We start from the raw sequence: 17,288 nt of genomic DNA on the forward strand, positions 1-17,288 counted from the left end.
GATAATCTCATTTATCAGCTCCACATTATTTTCAGAGACTGAGTTTACCTCTTTCATGCATATACCATACACTACACCAGCCCATCATAACTATTAACTAAATTAATTTTTGTTTTGACGGTGACATCAAACCCGCTACCTTAGGCATACCGCGAACGGAATTGATTACGCTTTCACAAAATTTAAAATCAAAATAATAAGACGACGAACTTCGTACTGCCTGATAGATAATAAATGTCGTTTTCTGGTAAATATCAACTTTAAAAACAAAGACTAACACGTTATAGCGTTCACTTCCCCTACCCTCACTTGATTCCTATTTTGTTCTCAATTTCATGGATATTAGTTTTTTAGAAAATAAAATATAGCCCTTGCTACTTGCTGTCAATTTTATAGGAGAAAGAATTTTTAAAATCAAGTAGTGGATTAAAAATGTTTTATAGAAACATATTAATTCCTTGACCACCTTGCTGGGGTGCAGGACTTTTTAAAAGTAATTATGTTATTACAGCCGCTCTTGAGTTATAAATGATTTAGTTAACCCGGCTTTGTCTAATATTTTAAGTTGTAGTGCTTAGAATCAAATATCCATTGAATCATTCTGTGGTTTTTGGGCATTATTTGTATTGCAATGAGGAAAATTTGTTAAAGAAATTAACAATAAATTTTTTTGTCAAAATGTAAAAAGTTTCTTCTTAAACTATATATTTACAATAGTTTGTCGAAAATATTTTTGTATTCTTAAGATCAAAGACTAAAGATGTTTTTGCTTTTAAACTACAGTCTATATAGAGTATTTTAATAATTAACTCAGTCAACTGTTAATTTTCGTTTGTTTAACGTTATTTTTGCACTAAAAATACCTCAAAACGAAATATATCATACAATTTTCGGTTATATTTTTCGGGTTAAGATAAATAACTTACTTTCATAAAGTTAATGAATATGATTCACTACTACGTTATAAGGTACCATTATATAATATTATATGTATATACCTACTATATGTATGTTATAAACAAAAACATTTATTAAGGTTGATTCAATTAACATATATCTTTTTTATAAGACTGTATATGTTTATTGATTTGTAATGGCCTATAAGTGTCATAAGCTCTTCTACCAAGATTTAAGTCCAAATTGGTCATAACTGTGTCGAAGTACGTTACTGGAAAACATGATGTTCCAAAATCTTAAACTAAGTTTCTTAAATATTACAGAGGCTAGGACGGGAAACTAAATTTTAATATATCGATATTTTAATTTCTAGTTGTTTAAAATAGCGATATTTAAACGAAATAATGGCGTAGAATAAAACGAAATAATAACAAGAAAATGTCCTAGCTACTGTGCAATTAAACCGCGTGAAACCAGCGACATATAATTAGCAAAAGAACTTCCCGGTCCCCAATGGTTAAACAAAATTTCAGGAGCTAAAATAATTTAATATATTTTAAAAACTTGTTGGATGTACAAAATTTATGTATTTAAGCATTTTATAGGCTTTGTGCCTACTTCTACCATGTGCGTTATGAGAGTAAATCGGGTTTATACTTGATGTTGACTACTTATGGGAAGTAATTTTAAAATTGTAAATTCATTCAATATCGATATTTATGAGACGATACTTTAACATATCAAAGTTCCTATTGCGATATATCGAATATCGATATTGAAATTAACCTTTGTTATCCCTATTAATATATCACAATGGGTTCTAAAGCCTAAGTTTATCCTTCATTGACAGCCAATATAACTTAACCTATCCCTAGTAACGGCTGAGTTTTTATACAAAAGTAAAATAGATACTATGTGAAAGTTAAAAAAATTCAAGTTGATTTTTCAATACAGTGTAATCGGGCCTCTAACTCAAGCTTAATAATTTTTTTTGTAAAATATCCTGTAGCTTAGTATTGAAATACTTTTTGTGTCCATAGAATTTTTAATCGTATTATACCACTTTAATTGAAACATATTTTACATGTGTGGTTTACCTGCTTTCCCCCTACACATTAATATTTTACAGAGCTTTTAAAAGGTAGTCTAAAATTTAAAATGTTTATTTATAACGTGGTCGGTTGCAAATGGTAGATACAACTGACATGGCGAAACAAATTTCATTAAAATTAAGATAAAATTCACTATTTGTTATTATAATAATAGTAGCTGATTCGTCGAATTTGAACTTCGTTGGGTAATTTCAACTTTAAAAACAAACACTACCGCACTATAGGCTTCACTTTCCCTGCCTATGTGTTTTTGTCCATGTTATTGGCTGGCGTGGTTGGAAACCAGTGAAGTAGTGGACTCTACTTTAGTCGGGGTGAGGATAGGATGGTGAAAAATACAACCTTTTCTAATAACTACCAAATATATAAAAATAATTCGGAGGAAAATGTCTTTTTTCCTTTCATTTTGCTTCATTCTGCACAGTTAAAACTTTATTTATTATCAAACTTAACTATCTTGGCAAGGTGGGCCATTTTAATCTATACACGTAATATCTCGTTTTTTAGTTTACCAATCAAAAAATAACTTAAACAAAAGAAATTGCTGACTTTGATGGGGGACATCATGTTCTGACATCAGACTGAACCTAGTTCTTTAGGTTTGTTCAATAGATAATTTAGAATCCTTTAGAAAGAAAATACGCTTAAAGTTTATCGATAATTGTAGGTCAAAGTCATGGACACAAGCGTGATAGGATACCATCTATGTCTATTGCCCTTGACAACTTTTTAAGTCGAATTTCCTCCGAAACCTAACGCTTTTCGAAATAATGTTTTTAAAAAAATTGAAAGTTTTTTATGAAGATCAACTTTTTAATTTAAAGTGTTTTTCTAATATCTAATATATCTTATACTTTTAGGATTTTAATTGACTATTAAAGAATCCCGTACAACTAGGTTCAATCTGAAGTCAGAACAATGCTCGTCATCATACACTGCAACATTTGTTTAAATTATTTTTTAATTGGTTAACTACAAAACGAGATATTTACGTTAAAATAGCCCACTCTGAATATTTTATTCAATTATACAAAATGGCATATAATAATAAAAATTTTGTTTCATTATGGGCTCATGCTCTTCTTAATATTAAAAAATATTATTAACAGTTAATTAACAAAAACTTCCCTTGTTACGTTTATGGCTGTAAAAACCACATAATCAATAAAAACATTTACGTTTAAGAAACTTTTTTGACCCATTCCAAACATTCGTTGGCATACGGCATACTTACAAAATGAATAAATTTGTAAAAAAAAAAAAAAAAAAAAAAAAAAAAAACAAAGAATGTAATTACATGAGTTGTCCTTCAGTTGAAACAGGCAGTAATCGTGCAAGTGCTTCATTAGTTGCTTCATAATGACTCTTCAAACGTACAGTACCCAAATTAATTTCAACAGGCATTGACATTGTCTTCATATCAGCATTTAAATGCGTTACACGCATATCAAGCATTGACAACAGATGAATATTCTTTAATGATCTGAAAATGTTACAAGAGAAAAAAACAAATTATCTTTATGTTTCGAAATGATTACTTCTTAACTTTTTCTTTCTTTTTTATTAAATGTAAGAAATAAAATTAATTTTGTTGTGAAACTTATAAATAGGTTTATACACGATGTTTCATATTAAAATTTCTCAAGGATTATTTATGACTAAAGGATTGTTTTTATTATAAGAATATAGTTTAAAAACTAAAAAACACGCTTGTTGATTGTTCTAAGTATATACTAGTATGTATAGTATGATTATGGAAAATGGAAAACTTGGAAGAAAATATGTGAAAATCTACCGTTTCCACACTTATTTCGAATCCTATTGAGCCTAGCGGTTTAATTTGACGACACATTATAAACTAATTGCTAATTTACCACCTGAAACTAACCTCCAAAACAGAGCTCAGTTTTATACTCTACGTTCGTGTTTGAATTTTAATCTCTGATCTTTGATGATGAAAACCTTAAAACTAACTAATTAATTTGAGGGTTGGAAAATGGATTTGAGGGTTGGAGGGTTGGAGGGTTGGTCTTGCGAAGGATAACAATTCTATAATATCTCTTTATCAGTTAATTTTTAGCAGAACCATGCATTTAAGTGTCTATAGAAATGTTATTTTTGCTCATTAATTTATTTTTTATTGTACGGTCAAGGCAACTTTAATTTTCACCTTCAATTTCCTAAATATGAGAAAACATGCAAATATTGCTGTGTAAAGAAAAATTTTTTATAAAAAGTTTTACGTTATTTTCATTTTTACGCGGATACAACACAAGAAAATGATCAATTAGCTTTGTATCCCAACAACTAAACATTAATCACCTTCAAACCTTAAAACGTTTATGATAAATATTTATCCAAGAATGTTCTTTGTAACCAAATGGAACACCGTGTATATTGCAAAAGAGGGCATTTTTTTCTCTCCGATATTAACAATACTGTTATGTTTATTGGTTAGACAGAAGTAGAGAATAGCGGTGTTGTTTCATTTTTATTCTTTACCAAGATTGTAGACAACAAAAGATAAATTGATTGTCTTTACGACACAGTCTTTCAATATACTCAATATATACTCAAAATAAAAGGAGTGTAATATGTACTAAAAATAGAAGGAGTATTCTCCATCATTGTCGATTTTAAGAATTCGGTCAAATGCTTCTTGAACTTGACCCCCTTTTAACATAGAATTCTTATTAATTTTTTTTTCGATAAGCTACTGCATAATTATTAATATTTAATTTGATATTTAATTAAAAGTACAATATGTTAGCCAATGTCTTCATTCCGTTTGCGAAAGGTACTTAAATTGTTACAGTGGGGATAAGTTGTATTAAAAATGATATTCTTGTTATGACATCATATTTTTAAAAAAAAAACTCGCGTATAGTTTAGATTGCAAATTTACTTTAACCAATAATTCTTTGTTAAAAGCATTCTATCTACCAATTTTATCCTTGGAATTTGCCTCCCCTAATTAGAAGGGTAAGATTTAGTACCTAGAGTTCAATATACCTTCAATCGTACTGTAGTTTGACAGATGTAAGACAGTTATTGCTATTTCATGGACAAAATTTGTATTGAAACCAATGAAAACAAACAATTGACCGAGTTAATTGTTGAAATACCATGTATATAGACAGTGTTGGTTACGCAATCGTTTGTTTTTGTAAGTCATGTAAGTAAAGAAAGATAGTCACACATACATATATACATATCACACACATATAACTGATATTCCCATATAATACATACTATATTATTTGCGCCCTTAAGGGTAAACAGTGATGTTTACGACAAAATGTTTCAAGCAAAAGTTGTTTTTTTTTTTTATAAGGAGCATTTTTCACATTTGTTCTATCTCCAAAGATCCAATTGACCTATGTTACTCATTTACGAACTCGACTCCACTTTTTACGTGCTAAGCATGCTATAAAAATTCCAGCTTAGAGTTATCGTGTTGTCAGACAAAATGTTTCAAGCAAAAGTTGTTTATTTTTTTATAAGGAGCATTTTTCACATTTGTTCTATCTCCAAAGATCCAATTGACCTATGTTACTCATTTACGAACTCGACTCCACTTTTTACGTGCTAAGCATGCTATAAAAATTCCAGCTTAGAGTTATCGTGTTGTCAGACGAACACATAGACAGTATATTTAAAGTATACAAACTATACTTGGATGAATAAAATTATTTAAAAAATGTAAAAAAATTTGAAAAAAATTTACGTTTATATGCCAGCGCAGTGCCATAAACTACAAGCAGGTACCTACAATTTGAAAAATTAAAATAATAAAATTTATGTGTATGTTATAAAAGTTATGAGTAGTTATAGAATTTGGTTCGTTTTGGTCATGATATTATTTATAATCATAATCATTTTTCTAAGTGGTCTCGTGTTTTCGTGTTTATGATAAACATGTATACATGTACAATGATAATTACATGCGCACACCATCATACCTACTACCTTTTGCATCAGATTTTTATTATCATTCCAGAAATAGTTTTCCATAAATATAAAATACCGCTATTTGTTATACAGGTTGATTTTTTAAAGAGTTTCCTCATTAACATTTCGAAAACCATAACTGCGCGAAAACATGTATCGGCTCATTTTTAGGGTGGGCGAAAATACACTATTCAGGTTTTCTTACACGTTAACGTCTTGTTAGTCAAACATAAAGAAACTTTTTTTATAGAAATAAAAATTTTTTTAAGCAGATTCTTGATCTATGCTACAACAAAATTTTGTTGAAAAATTTTTTTCTTTAGGAGCAATTGAAAAATAACGTCACACAAATTTTATGATTTTTTACCTCGTACCCGCTAAGACGGTGGTCGGTCGCCTTTGTGAAACACAGCCCCTGGTGAGACGTTACACATTTTTCTAGTTTTTACTTAGGAATATTAAATAAAGACCCTTCAAATTTTTTTTATTTTTCATTAAAAATAATCTTTAATTAAATTTACATCAAGTCAAATATTTTCGATAACTTTTTAGATTTTGAAATGTGATGTCACAAAACTTTTTAATCCCCTAATTTATTAATCTGATTTCATGTATTTTTATGTAAAAATTTTCAACCAAAACAATTTTTAACTAGGAAATTCTGAAAATTATACTTTTTTGTATGAAAAACAAAAACCTTACCGAAAAAATTGTTTACTAATACTATTCCTTTAGTTTATAGGTTTATAAACTAAACCTAAAAACGAATTGACTTAATGGTTAAGTCAATTAAGGACTAGGGAACAATTGAACATAAGTTGCTTCCTTTGCTGTAAAAGATATATAGTTCCATTTCAAAAAACAAAACTGACGGTTTAGCCATGAAGCTATCCTGGTATAAAAAATTACATACTACAGTTTTGTTCTTCTCAAAAATGGGTCGACAAATGTTTTCCCGTTTTTTTGTGTTGTATTCCGGCTTCAAAATAGACTCACCGACAAAGAATTTTGTCACAATGATAAAATAAATTTACCCAATTTCAGATATTTGTATCCCCGCGAAAAATGATCCGAACTTGACCGTATGCAGTTCACACTTTAAATTTTTGGAAAATGTAGCCCAACAGTTATTATCATCCTCTACCGCTTAGAAAAGATTGTGTACAAGGGTAAAAATTTATTTAAAAAAAATCACCTATGTATGAAGTACAGCCATAGTACACTCTCCCTGAAAATTGAATTATTTTAACATTCATAGATTAAAACAACCTATCATAAGGTGGACTAAAGCAAAAAAAGCAGTCCCTATCCAATTTGATATGAATTTTATAACCGAATAATGTTGCGTTTTCAAGATATATTTAGCAAATACATAAAATTACTCTTTTCCGTTTTACTCTATTTCTGTGAAAAATATGTTTAACTTCTGAATTTTTTAATAAGCATCGCTTTTGCAAATCAATATTATAAAATTGTTTTTCAAATATTTTTTATACCATGTATATATGAAATATACATAGTATATTAAGTTTCGTCCCAAGTTTGTAACGCTTAAAAATTTGGTGCTACGAAAAAAATTTTGGTATAGGTGTTCATAGAATCACCTAATTAATCCATTTCCGGTTGTCCGTCTATCCGTCCGTCCGTCCGTCTGTGGACACGATAACTCAAAAACGAAAAAAGATATCGAGCTGAAATTTTTACAGCGTACTCAGGACGTAAAAAGTGAAGTCAAGTTCGTAAATGAGCATCATAGGTCAATTGGGTCTTGAGTCCGGAGGTCCCATCTTGTAAACCGTTAGAGATAGAACAAAAGTTTAAGTGTAAAAAATGTTCCTTATAAAAAATTAAACAAACTTTTATTTGAATAATTTTTTTGTTAACATCATTGTTTACCCACGAGGGCGCAAATTAGATGCAAATTTTATACTATGTATTAATATAGGAATATCAGTTGTGTGTGTGTCTATTTAAAAGTGAATATCTTTTGTTATTTACGTGACGTCAAAAAAACAAACGATTGCGCATCAATACATGGTATTTCAACAATTAACTCAGTCAATTGTTTGTTTTCACTTGTTTTAAGTTTAAAACAGAAAAAAGTATAATTCCTTTTTTGTGGCTATTTAACCGACTAGCAAGGAGTGGTTATGTTTTTCGAGCGTTTCTTGTATGTATGTATATTTTCAACATTTAAGGTATCATTATATTTGTCTCAAAAATTCAAGTGTTCTTAGATAGGAGTTTGAAAACAAAAAGGCGGATTTTTGGAACGATATAGTTATACGTTTATAAAAAAAATTAACGAAACCTAGCAAGTATGGTATCAAAATAAAGGAAATTTGAAGGAGATTACAATAATATTATATAAGCTATGTTTAAATCTAAATAGGAATAAAATCGCTTTAAAATTTTAATATAGTATAAAAAAGGGTTTTATAAGATCTGAAAAGAAAGAAACAAGTCCAATAGTTTACATAGAGATTTTAACAGTCGGAGCCCATTACAATTTAGATCGACCTGAATCTTGCAATAACTTCCTGGACTTGGTTCTTTCTTTTCAGATTTTAACTAAAGCAGTCGGGTTTGTTATTTTTTTAATTATTTATTTTAATTACTTTTTAAGTTTTTAAATAATTGAATATTTCATATAAACCTTCTTTTTTTCGTTTTACAATTAAAGTAATATTGGATTAATTTCTGAGCATAGTGGCGTCAAAGTAAATTATCGAATGATATGAATCATGGATAAAAATAATATTGATGCCTTGTAGTCCCTTAGGTACTCAATTTGTGGTGTACTTTAACTAAAAAAAGTGAATATTTGCCAATGACTGTATTTCCTTTTCCAGAATGAATAAAAAACAGAAGAAAAACATATTAATTTCCCACACAAATAACCAAACAGAAAAAAAAAAAAAAAAAATCCTTTTGTATTTTAATTTAGTTTTTAATACCTACATCAAAAGAAAAATATAATACGTATAGTACAGCATTCGATCCCATGTATGTACACCACCGACAAAAAAAAACTTAACTCAACTGAAAAACTTAAATCATAATGTTCATTTTCTCGACGCAATCGCTCTTATCATAGTGATACTTGTTTTAGTAAAATCAGTTAATTTGTTTAAAGGTTCACCTTGGGAACAATATCAATAGCTAGGACAATGTGAAAATGGAACTTCGCTTATAGGTGGTGAACTTTTTACCTAGGGCACACCTGAACCGACTTATATGCATAATAAAGCTGTAAGTAGTTAGTTTCTTAAGTTATGGGTTATTGGCAATCTAGTCGTTTGTCCCATGTAAGGTCCGTCCGGAATCTGCAAGTATCTTGTATTTAGTAAATTTTACAAGTTATGGACGAAACACCAACCAAAAAACCGTGGTGGTCCGCGGTTTTTTTTGTCACAATATCCGAGTTTTACTCTTTGAACCGTCATCACGATTCTAACGGATCTCATTTATGGAAATCAGTAAAATGCTACACAATATCTTTTTTTGGCTACGTGCAAAAGAATTGATAGGTACTTCTGTTGCCCACCCGGACTTTATAAAATGAAACGTCTTTTCTAGTAAAACTCCATCTCATCATAGAAAATATTCTTTCTGCGCTGCATATCGTGTAGAAATATAAAACTAGAAACGTTATAACTTCAATTTATCCTTTTTTTAAACAAACTTTACGTAGCAAATACTTTTAAAAATTAAAAATATGTTTTTCCCCAGATTACTCAAAGTGGCCAGGCTATCATGTTTTTCGGTACATTTTGAACAACAGACGCTGTAATCAATATTTTCTTAAAATATAAATTTATTTTGCACTAATGAATATTAAAATAAACGATCATTGCAATTAATTTTATTAGAACGAAAAGTTGTATTCCAAAATTTTTGTGTGTTTTTTATTTAGTATTCTTGTTGATTTCATTTTTTTAGGTTTCTATGGTACATTTTATATCGTTTACATAAAAACGATACATGTACAAAGTACTATAAAATTAATCTATAAATAGCAATAATAACCAACCATTCATGAACAATGATAAAAACTGTTTCTCATTGAATTTTTCCAATTCAATTTTAATATTTTATGGTTTTTGCCTATATTAATAGAAAATTAAATTATTGAATGTCTAAATAATACCTGCATATGTCCGATGACCAATAAAAAACAAAAACAAACCGATATATGCATTTATGAAAGAAAGTGATAAGATACATCACAAAAGAATATTATATTGTTTAAGGACGTTCCCAAAAAACGTATTCTTATGATCATTTTTAAATTGTGTATATGCCTTTTCATGAATGCCCTTTATAAACAGAAAAATTTTTTCTCCTTTCGGTGTTATATTTTTGGATTTGAGTTTGATTTTGTAAAATATAAATTCTAAAGCTTTAGGCATCAATATTTCAAAAACTATCTTGTGTATCGAAAAGTTTTACTCTTAATTTTCGTCTAATTTTCCTAACAGAATCCACCCTCAAAATTTGAAACTGAAGACACCGATATTTACATTCCTACGCTATTTTTTTGTGAACGTCCTTACGAAAAACTCAAGCAATACTATAAGATTTTTAAGTTTAAATACATCGAGTTATTTTTAAAGTAAGCAAAATTTAGTACACACAAACAAAAATAATAAATAAATACGTTGGCCAACAAACGAATTAAAAATTCGTTGAGTTAAAGAGATATGCAAGGGTTGAATAATACTAGGGATTAAAATAAAACTTTATAAATACATGATTAATTTCCTATGCACAGATGATTAATTTTCATCTCTATAGGTGCATACTATATATGTGTATTTGAGTATTATATGTATGTATGTATCTTATATATTTAAACGAGCAATTCTTGTATATATATATATATATATATATATATATATATATATATATCAACGATCTTGGAAATGGCTCCAACGATTTTCATGAAAATGAGTATGTAGGGGTTTTTTGGGGGCGATAAGTCGATCTATCAAGGTTTCATTTTAAAAAAACGTCGTTTTATCCGTCTTTTCATGAAAAACTGAAACCGGCAATGCAAATTATAACTCTTCCTGACATCTATTGGCGTATATCGTAGTTAATGAAATAAAATACATTACCATTCTTAATAGACATTCAAATTGGTATTTGTGTGGAGACATTTAAAACGGTCTTCTATTAGTGATAAAATTTGTGTCTTTTTAAGAATACCGAGCAAAGCTCGGTCATCCAGATATTGTATATTATCCTGGCAATAAATAAATAAATAAATAAATTTTTTGATTAACAAAGTTTCCAAAAATCACAAAAAATTCCTAGGTCATCGGGTTTTTATTATTAGTTTATCGTTCAAAGTTGGCTAAGAAATGATGAATCATATAGGTTGCCGATGATATAAGAATAAAATTTAAATTTAAAAATGAGTTCATGGAAGATCCATTTTTGATGAATAGAGACCACTATAGTTAGAGTATTGATGATTAAATAGCGGTATCTATATTATCAAATTTATAAGCATCACTTGCACACAATATATTATATATTTTTGTAGTTGCGTGGGATTGTTAATAAAAAAATACCTCATTACTTCACTACAAAGCATGTGGTTTATATTGTATGTACCGTGCAATCAACCAAAACTTGTTTACAATACTGTAGGTTTACAATCATCTTAAAGATATAGTTGTTCAATTTGACACAAATATCCTATTTCATTATCTCTGAATGCGTTTCTTCGGAAAATGTGCGATATCACATCAGATTTGGAAAAATTGAAAATACTAACTTGATCTTTTATCTCTTTTTTAGATAAGGCGTTACAACAGCAGGTAATGTATAATTAACATTAAAATAATTTTATTTACTTAGTTTCCTTATAAACGGTTCACGCTAAAATTACGAGCATAAATGCAAAGCAACAGTGATTCGGAATCTACTTAAACTAATATTTCTTGTTACAAACTTTTTTCTTTAAAAACATCATTATAAAAATGGCTTTCCTTTTGTTTTGGCTTTTGGCATATTTTGAATTTACTGAATCAAAATTTATTATGAAAATGTTATCAGTGCAGCTTACTAATCATACGGCAGTCAAGGCTATAAAATAAGTGAATAAGCTAGAAGATTTTTATTAAGTTCTAAGCTTGGTTAATATGTTTTAGGGTAGAACAGGACAGACATTCTTCTCTCAGTCATAGGATGTATTGGAAGAAAAAATTGTTTAGTTGTTTGAAACCGTTTAAAACTTGGTCTTGCTTTATATACCTAGTTTTGGTTTTGTAGCTAGATTTTTGGTTTTTTTTCATCATCATAAATGCTGACTTTGTTACATGTAACGTTATACTTTTTAACAACGTTGAAGAGACAACGACGCAAAATAAAAAGCTTAACTTGCCATTTCAGAACTTGGAAATTGAATTTTGTAGAACATTAAATATGAGGAAGTAATTCGTTTTTTAAAGGCATTCCCCGTAATGAATAATTTTTTTGTTCCTGTTTTGATTAAAATGAACTTGTAAAGCAGTTAAATAGGAATAAATGCTTACGTGCCAATAATATTAGAAGATTGGAAAATCGCTATAAAAATTCAGACCTCCTTCGAAATGTAATCAGAGTATCTAATAAAAAGACAAATTTGTCTAACGTAGGTACAAAAAAATTTATTTTTTAATTCTTTTCAAATTTGATAGTTTTTAAATTTAGAAACAAAAGTAATGCTAAAAAATACTTGAACAAAATTTCCTTTTTTTTTCACAAAATGCTTTATAAAAAGAGAAAAAAAAACATTGGCAAGAGGCTTATGAAATAGAGAAAGTCTTGGTCTTGGTCTTGGTCCTGGCCAAAAGAAGTAGTCTTGGCCTCCAGACTTATTTCACTAACCACAATTACAAATACTTTTATTTATAAAATAATTTTGAATAAAATTAGAGTTTATAGAGAAACTCACTTACTATGCAATTGGTAGAAGGAACTAACTTTCTTCGTTTGGTTTCAACATAACTTTTCAACCAGTTTCCATTTTTCATATAAATAACCTATACATTATACCTATACCTAGATGTAATCAATGGATTATTTAATTATTTAATATAATTGAATTTATTATTAATAAGTGATTGTGAGAGTTAAAAGTAAGTGTATACGGAAGAGGTCTGATCCTCTTACCTTTTTTTTATAATAATTGAAATACATACTTCGTTGAATTTTTATACCTTTTATGTTTCATGAATACTTATCCTCAATTATAATTTATTTTCCATCAAAATCAATTGTTTCAAAATCAATTGTTCTTAAAATATTTTACATGAATAACAAAAATCGGTTTCCTTCAATTTAATTCAACAAATTTTATATTATTTGTGCTCATTTTTGGATGATATGACACCTGAAGAATCCCACGCTCGAATATAAATTGATAAAATTTTAAATTATTTCGAAATAACTCTAGATTTAAAACATGTTGAGTTTTTATACCATGTAAAAATATATATGATATATATATAATACATATTAGGGTATACTAAGTTAAGTCCCACGTTTGTAACGCTTAAAAATATTGTCGCTACGAAAAAAATGTTGGTATAGGTGGTCATAAAATCACCTACTTCGTCCATTTCTGGTTGTCTGTCTGTCTGTCCGCCTGACAACACTATAACTCAAAAACGAAAAGCGATATCAAGCTGAAATTTTTACAGCGTGCTAAGGACGTAAAAAGTGAGGTCAAGGTCGAATAATTTAACAAAATAGATCAAGGTCTTGGATCCGTAGGACCCATCTTGTAAACCGCTAGAGATAGAACAAAAGTTTAATGTAAAAAATGTTCCCTATAAAAAAATAAACACCTTTTGTCTGGAATATTTTTTCGTAAACATCACTGTTTACCCGTCGTAGCGCAATTGTATAGTATGTATTATATAGGAATATCAGTTATGTATGTATGTGTAATGTTACAGTGTAATCAACATCATTTATGTCTATCCATGGTATATCAACAATAAACTCAGTCAATTGTTTGTTTTCACTTGTTAATCAGTAGAATTGGATAATAAAAAGCTATATACAATTGAAGGATTTATTACATAAACGGTTATAATACCAATAAATTGTGCTGTTTTTCTAATAACAGCACAAATTCTATGGATATGCAATGAAACTACACTCTAATCCAGTGCAATAATGAACAACAAAAATAAACATTTTCATCTCTCTAGAAAGTAAGAAAAGAAGTTTCATAAAAAATCTTTGTTTGTAATGTATGCCAAAGTTTTTTCATAATACTGAAAAATTTCGTTACTTGACACAGATCGTTTTGATCATGACCATACTGGCTTTGGGGACTCAGATTTCAGCAGACAAGCATATATATTTATTATCCTTTTATACCCTCTGGACAAAATCTAAAAAGAAATTCTATTGCATGATTCTTCCTTCATGAAATAGGTCCTGTACGAGAGACAAGTCTTTCAAACCTTTATAAAACACAGATAACAAAATTTTTTTTTCTTTAACAATGTAATAACTTTTTGTATTATTACATTTATCATTGAATATTTACGGAAAATCGAATATATGTTACTTGACCGACGAATTTATTTCTAGGAAAATTAATTATTTCTAAAACCCATAGGATCTTATCTTTACGAATTGAAAAAACATTTTATTTTATATGATTGCCATTAAAATTGAACAAAAAAAAAGGTCAAAGGTTGATGTTTTAACTAAACAATAATATTTAAAAGGTTTTTTTTTTATGTGTGTACTGTTTAAAAAGCAAAAGGTATATTATTCTACCATTTTACATTATGATGGCTGTAATAAACTAATTATATTATAAGGTGGAGGATTGAATCTTGATGATAATGTACTTTAGATCATCCTTTAGTTTGATGAAAGAATATGAAGACAAACTTTACTCAACAAAATCCAAGCAAAGAAGTTCAAGTATATTTGTTTTTAGGTAAAATTGATATAAAATTTTTTGTGTGCAAAAAGTAAAAATTATAGTTTTAATTGTTTTTTTATTAAAGGAAATATGCAAGGATTGAATAATACTAGGGATTTCGATAAAAGTTTATTAATTCATTTTTTGATTAAAAAAGTTTCCAAAAAATCACAAAAAGTTGCTTAGTCATCGGCCATTTTATTATTATTAACCGACTTCAACCAAAAAAGGGGGAAGTTCTCAATTCGACTGTATTTTTTTTATGTTTGTTACTTCAGAGCTTTTGACTGGGTGAACCGATTTTGTCCCATTTCAGTTTGGTCCAGTTCTGATAATGGCATCTATGCGAAATCCATAGAGGTCTTAAATTTGCATTAAGTATGTGCACGAAAAGAGGACGAGTAACTCTTTTTTAGTGACAAATTAGTATTTCAGATTCACTAAAAATCACAAAATAAATAAACTATTAAGAAAAAAGAATCGACTTCAAAAGAAAAACTATTCCAAACAAAAAATTAATACGCACTTAAAAGTAAAAAAATTACAATAATGTAATGTAGTTACAATTATTGTTATTTTTGGAGTCGGTGTCAGCCACGGAAACAACTGTGACAGAACAGTTTGCTACACTAACTTGGCTGACACCGTATGACACCTATCGTTATTTTTTTACTTTTAAGTGCATATGATTATTGACAAATAATTAATCAATTGAAGCTTCGACGTCACGATCAGAGTTTCCAATGTTTCAATCACTTGCTTTCTTTAGAGTGAACTGGAAAGAAACTACTTTTTAAAAATAGACTCCCGATAAAATCGGCATGTTTTAAGGTACAATGGGATGTGATTCATGGTACATGGAGATTTTGTATAATGAACGAAATATTAAAAAACAAGTACACGTATGGTTCCTTTAAAACACATAAATATATCTATAAAAAACATTTTGTGTAATTTTCCATTATAAGGTTTAAAAAAATAAAAAGTTATACATAAAAATAATAAGGCACAACAGTTTCCCATACATTTCTTTATTAGACGTGTATGTAATAAGACAAATATTTATGTTAATTAAAAACATAATACATACAATTTTTAATTATCTAATTAAAACCCATATAAGTATTTTAACAAAAGTTTAATGTTTTATAGTAGGTACATTATATCTAATGAGATATAGACATTAAGACGGTAGTGGGGGAACAAATTTAAAAAATATATATTTTCAATTTTAATGATAAATTATATTATAACTTGACGAATTAAGACGAAAAGTAAGAATAAAATTTTTAGATATCTGGCGTCAATTTCAAAATATTGAAAATTGAAAATTTTGTTTAAATATTCAGCTTTCGATATTTCGAAAACCAAAGCACATATCGGAAAGTTTTATTCTTATTTACATCCATTGATTAGTCTACATCCATGAAGTTATAACAAAAAATTACTTACATGGCTTATATGGACGGAGACACTTGGTTTTTTCTTTTTTATGTCATTGCTTATATGTTTACTTTCTATTAAAAAGTTGTTTTTTTAAAATTTGTTTTCTTTCATTCCAAGTGAAAATTATTAAAGGCTGTCGTTTTATGAAATTCCTTCATATGAGCCAATGTATGTCATATCGATTTTCAATGACTTTTTTCTTAAAAATTATACCTAAGCTGAAATTTTAACCACATATTCTTTGAATAAAAGTCTGCCTACAAAAAAATTTTGAGCCTTTAAATCAATTGTTGTCATGCTCATATATCCTTACCAGAATTATTATTATTATTAATATTTTTTTGGTAAATGGGATTTATTAACATCACACAGAACTTCATTGAGATATAACCGTCCAATTTCAAACAGTTCTTATATATAAGAGTACTAGCGGCCCCGACGAACGTTGTCCCGTAAAAACGTAACTCCAATTCATGAATACCTATACTACGTTTAGCCTGTCCGCTAAACCCATCCCGCTAAACCCCAATTTAACTCCTATTTATTGGAGTGGCCTGATCTTCGACCTTTGGCCTGACCTTTGATAGTAGAGCTCGCTGCGCTCGCATATGGCTCTAATAAATGCCTATTGACAATACCTGAATACTATTAAAAATTCATAGTACACATAGTATACATAATGTGATATGATTTATATGCGCTCCCACCATTTAATGAAATTTCATTTTTTTGGTACGGAGCCCTCAAAAACAGTTGTACTGGACCAAATTGTAAATCTAAACCATCCTCGAATCTCCTTGAACTCACACAAAAAATTTCATCAAAATCGGTCCAGCCGTCTAGGAGGAGTTCAGTCACATACACACGCACACAAGAAATATATATATTAAGATAAGTAAATGTATATTGATTTGTATTTCTGATTTTATAGCAGGATATTA

General features: G+C 28.6%; 1 protein-coding gene across 1 annotated transcript in view; it reads right to left on the bottom strand.

Annotated features, from left to right (window-relative positions):
- The window catches only part of LOC123292746, an 87,330-nt gene that overhangs the window by 41,033 nt on the left and 29,009 nt on the right, over positions 1–17,288 (bottom strand). Inside the window, exon 3 of the mRNA XM_044873459.1 lies at positions 3,307–3,492. Coding sequence (XP_044729394.1) covers positions 3,307–3,492 — 186 coding nt within the window. The remainder of the gene's footprint in view (positions 1–3,306; positions 3,493–17,288) is intronic.

The sequence above is a fragment of the Chrysoperla carnea genome, chromosome 2 (genome assembly GCF_905475395.1).
Source record: "Chrysoperla carnea chromosome 2, inChrCarn1.1, whole genome shotgun sequence".
Taxonomy (NCBI): domain Eukaryota; kingdom Metazoa; phylum Arthropoda; class Insecta; order Neuroptera; family Chrysopidae; genus Chrysoperla; species Chrysoperla carnea.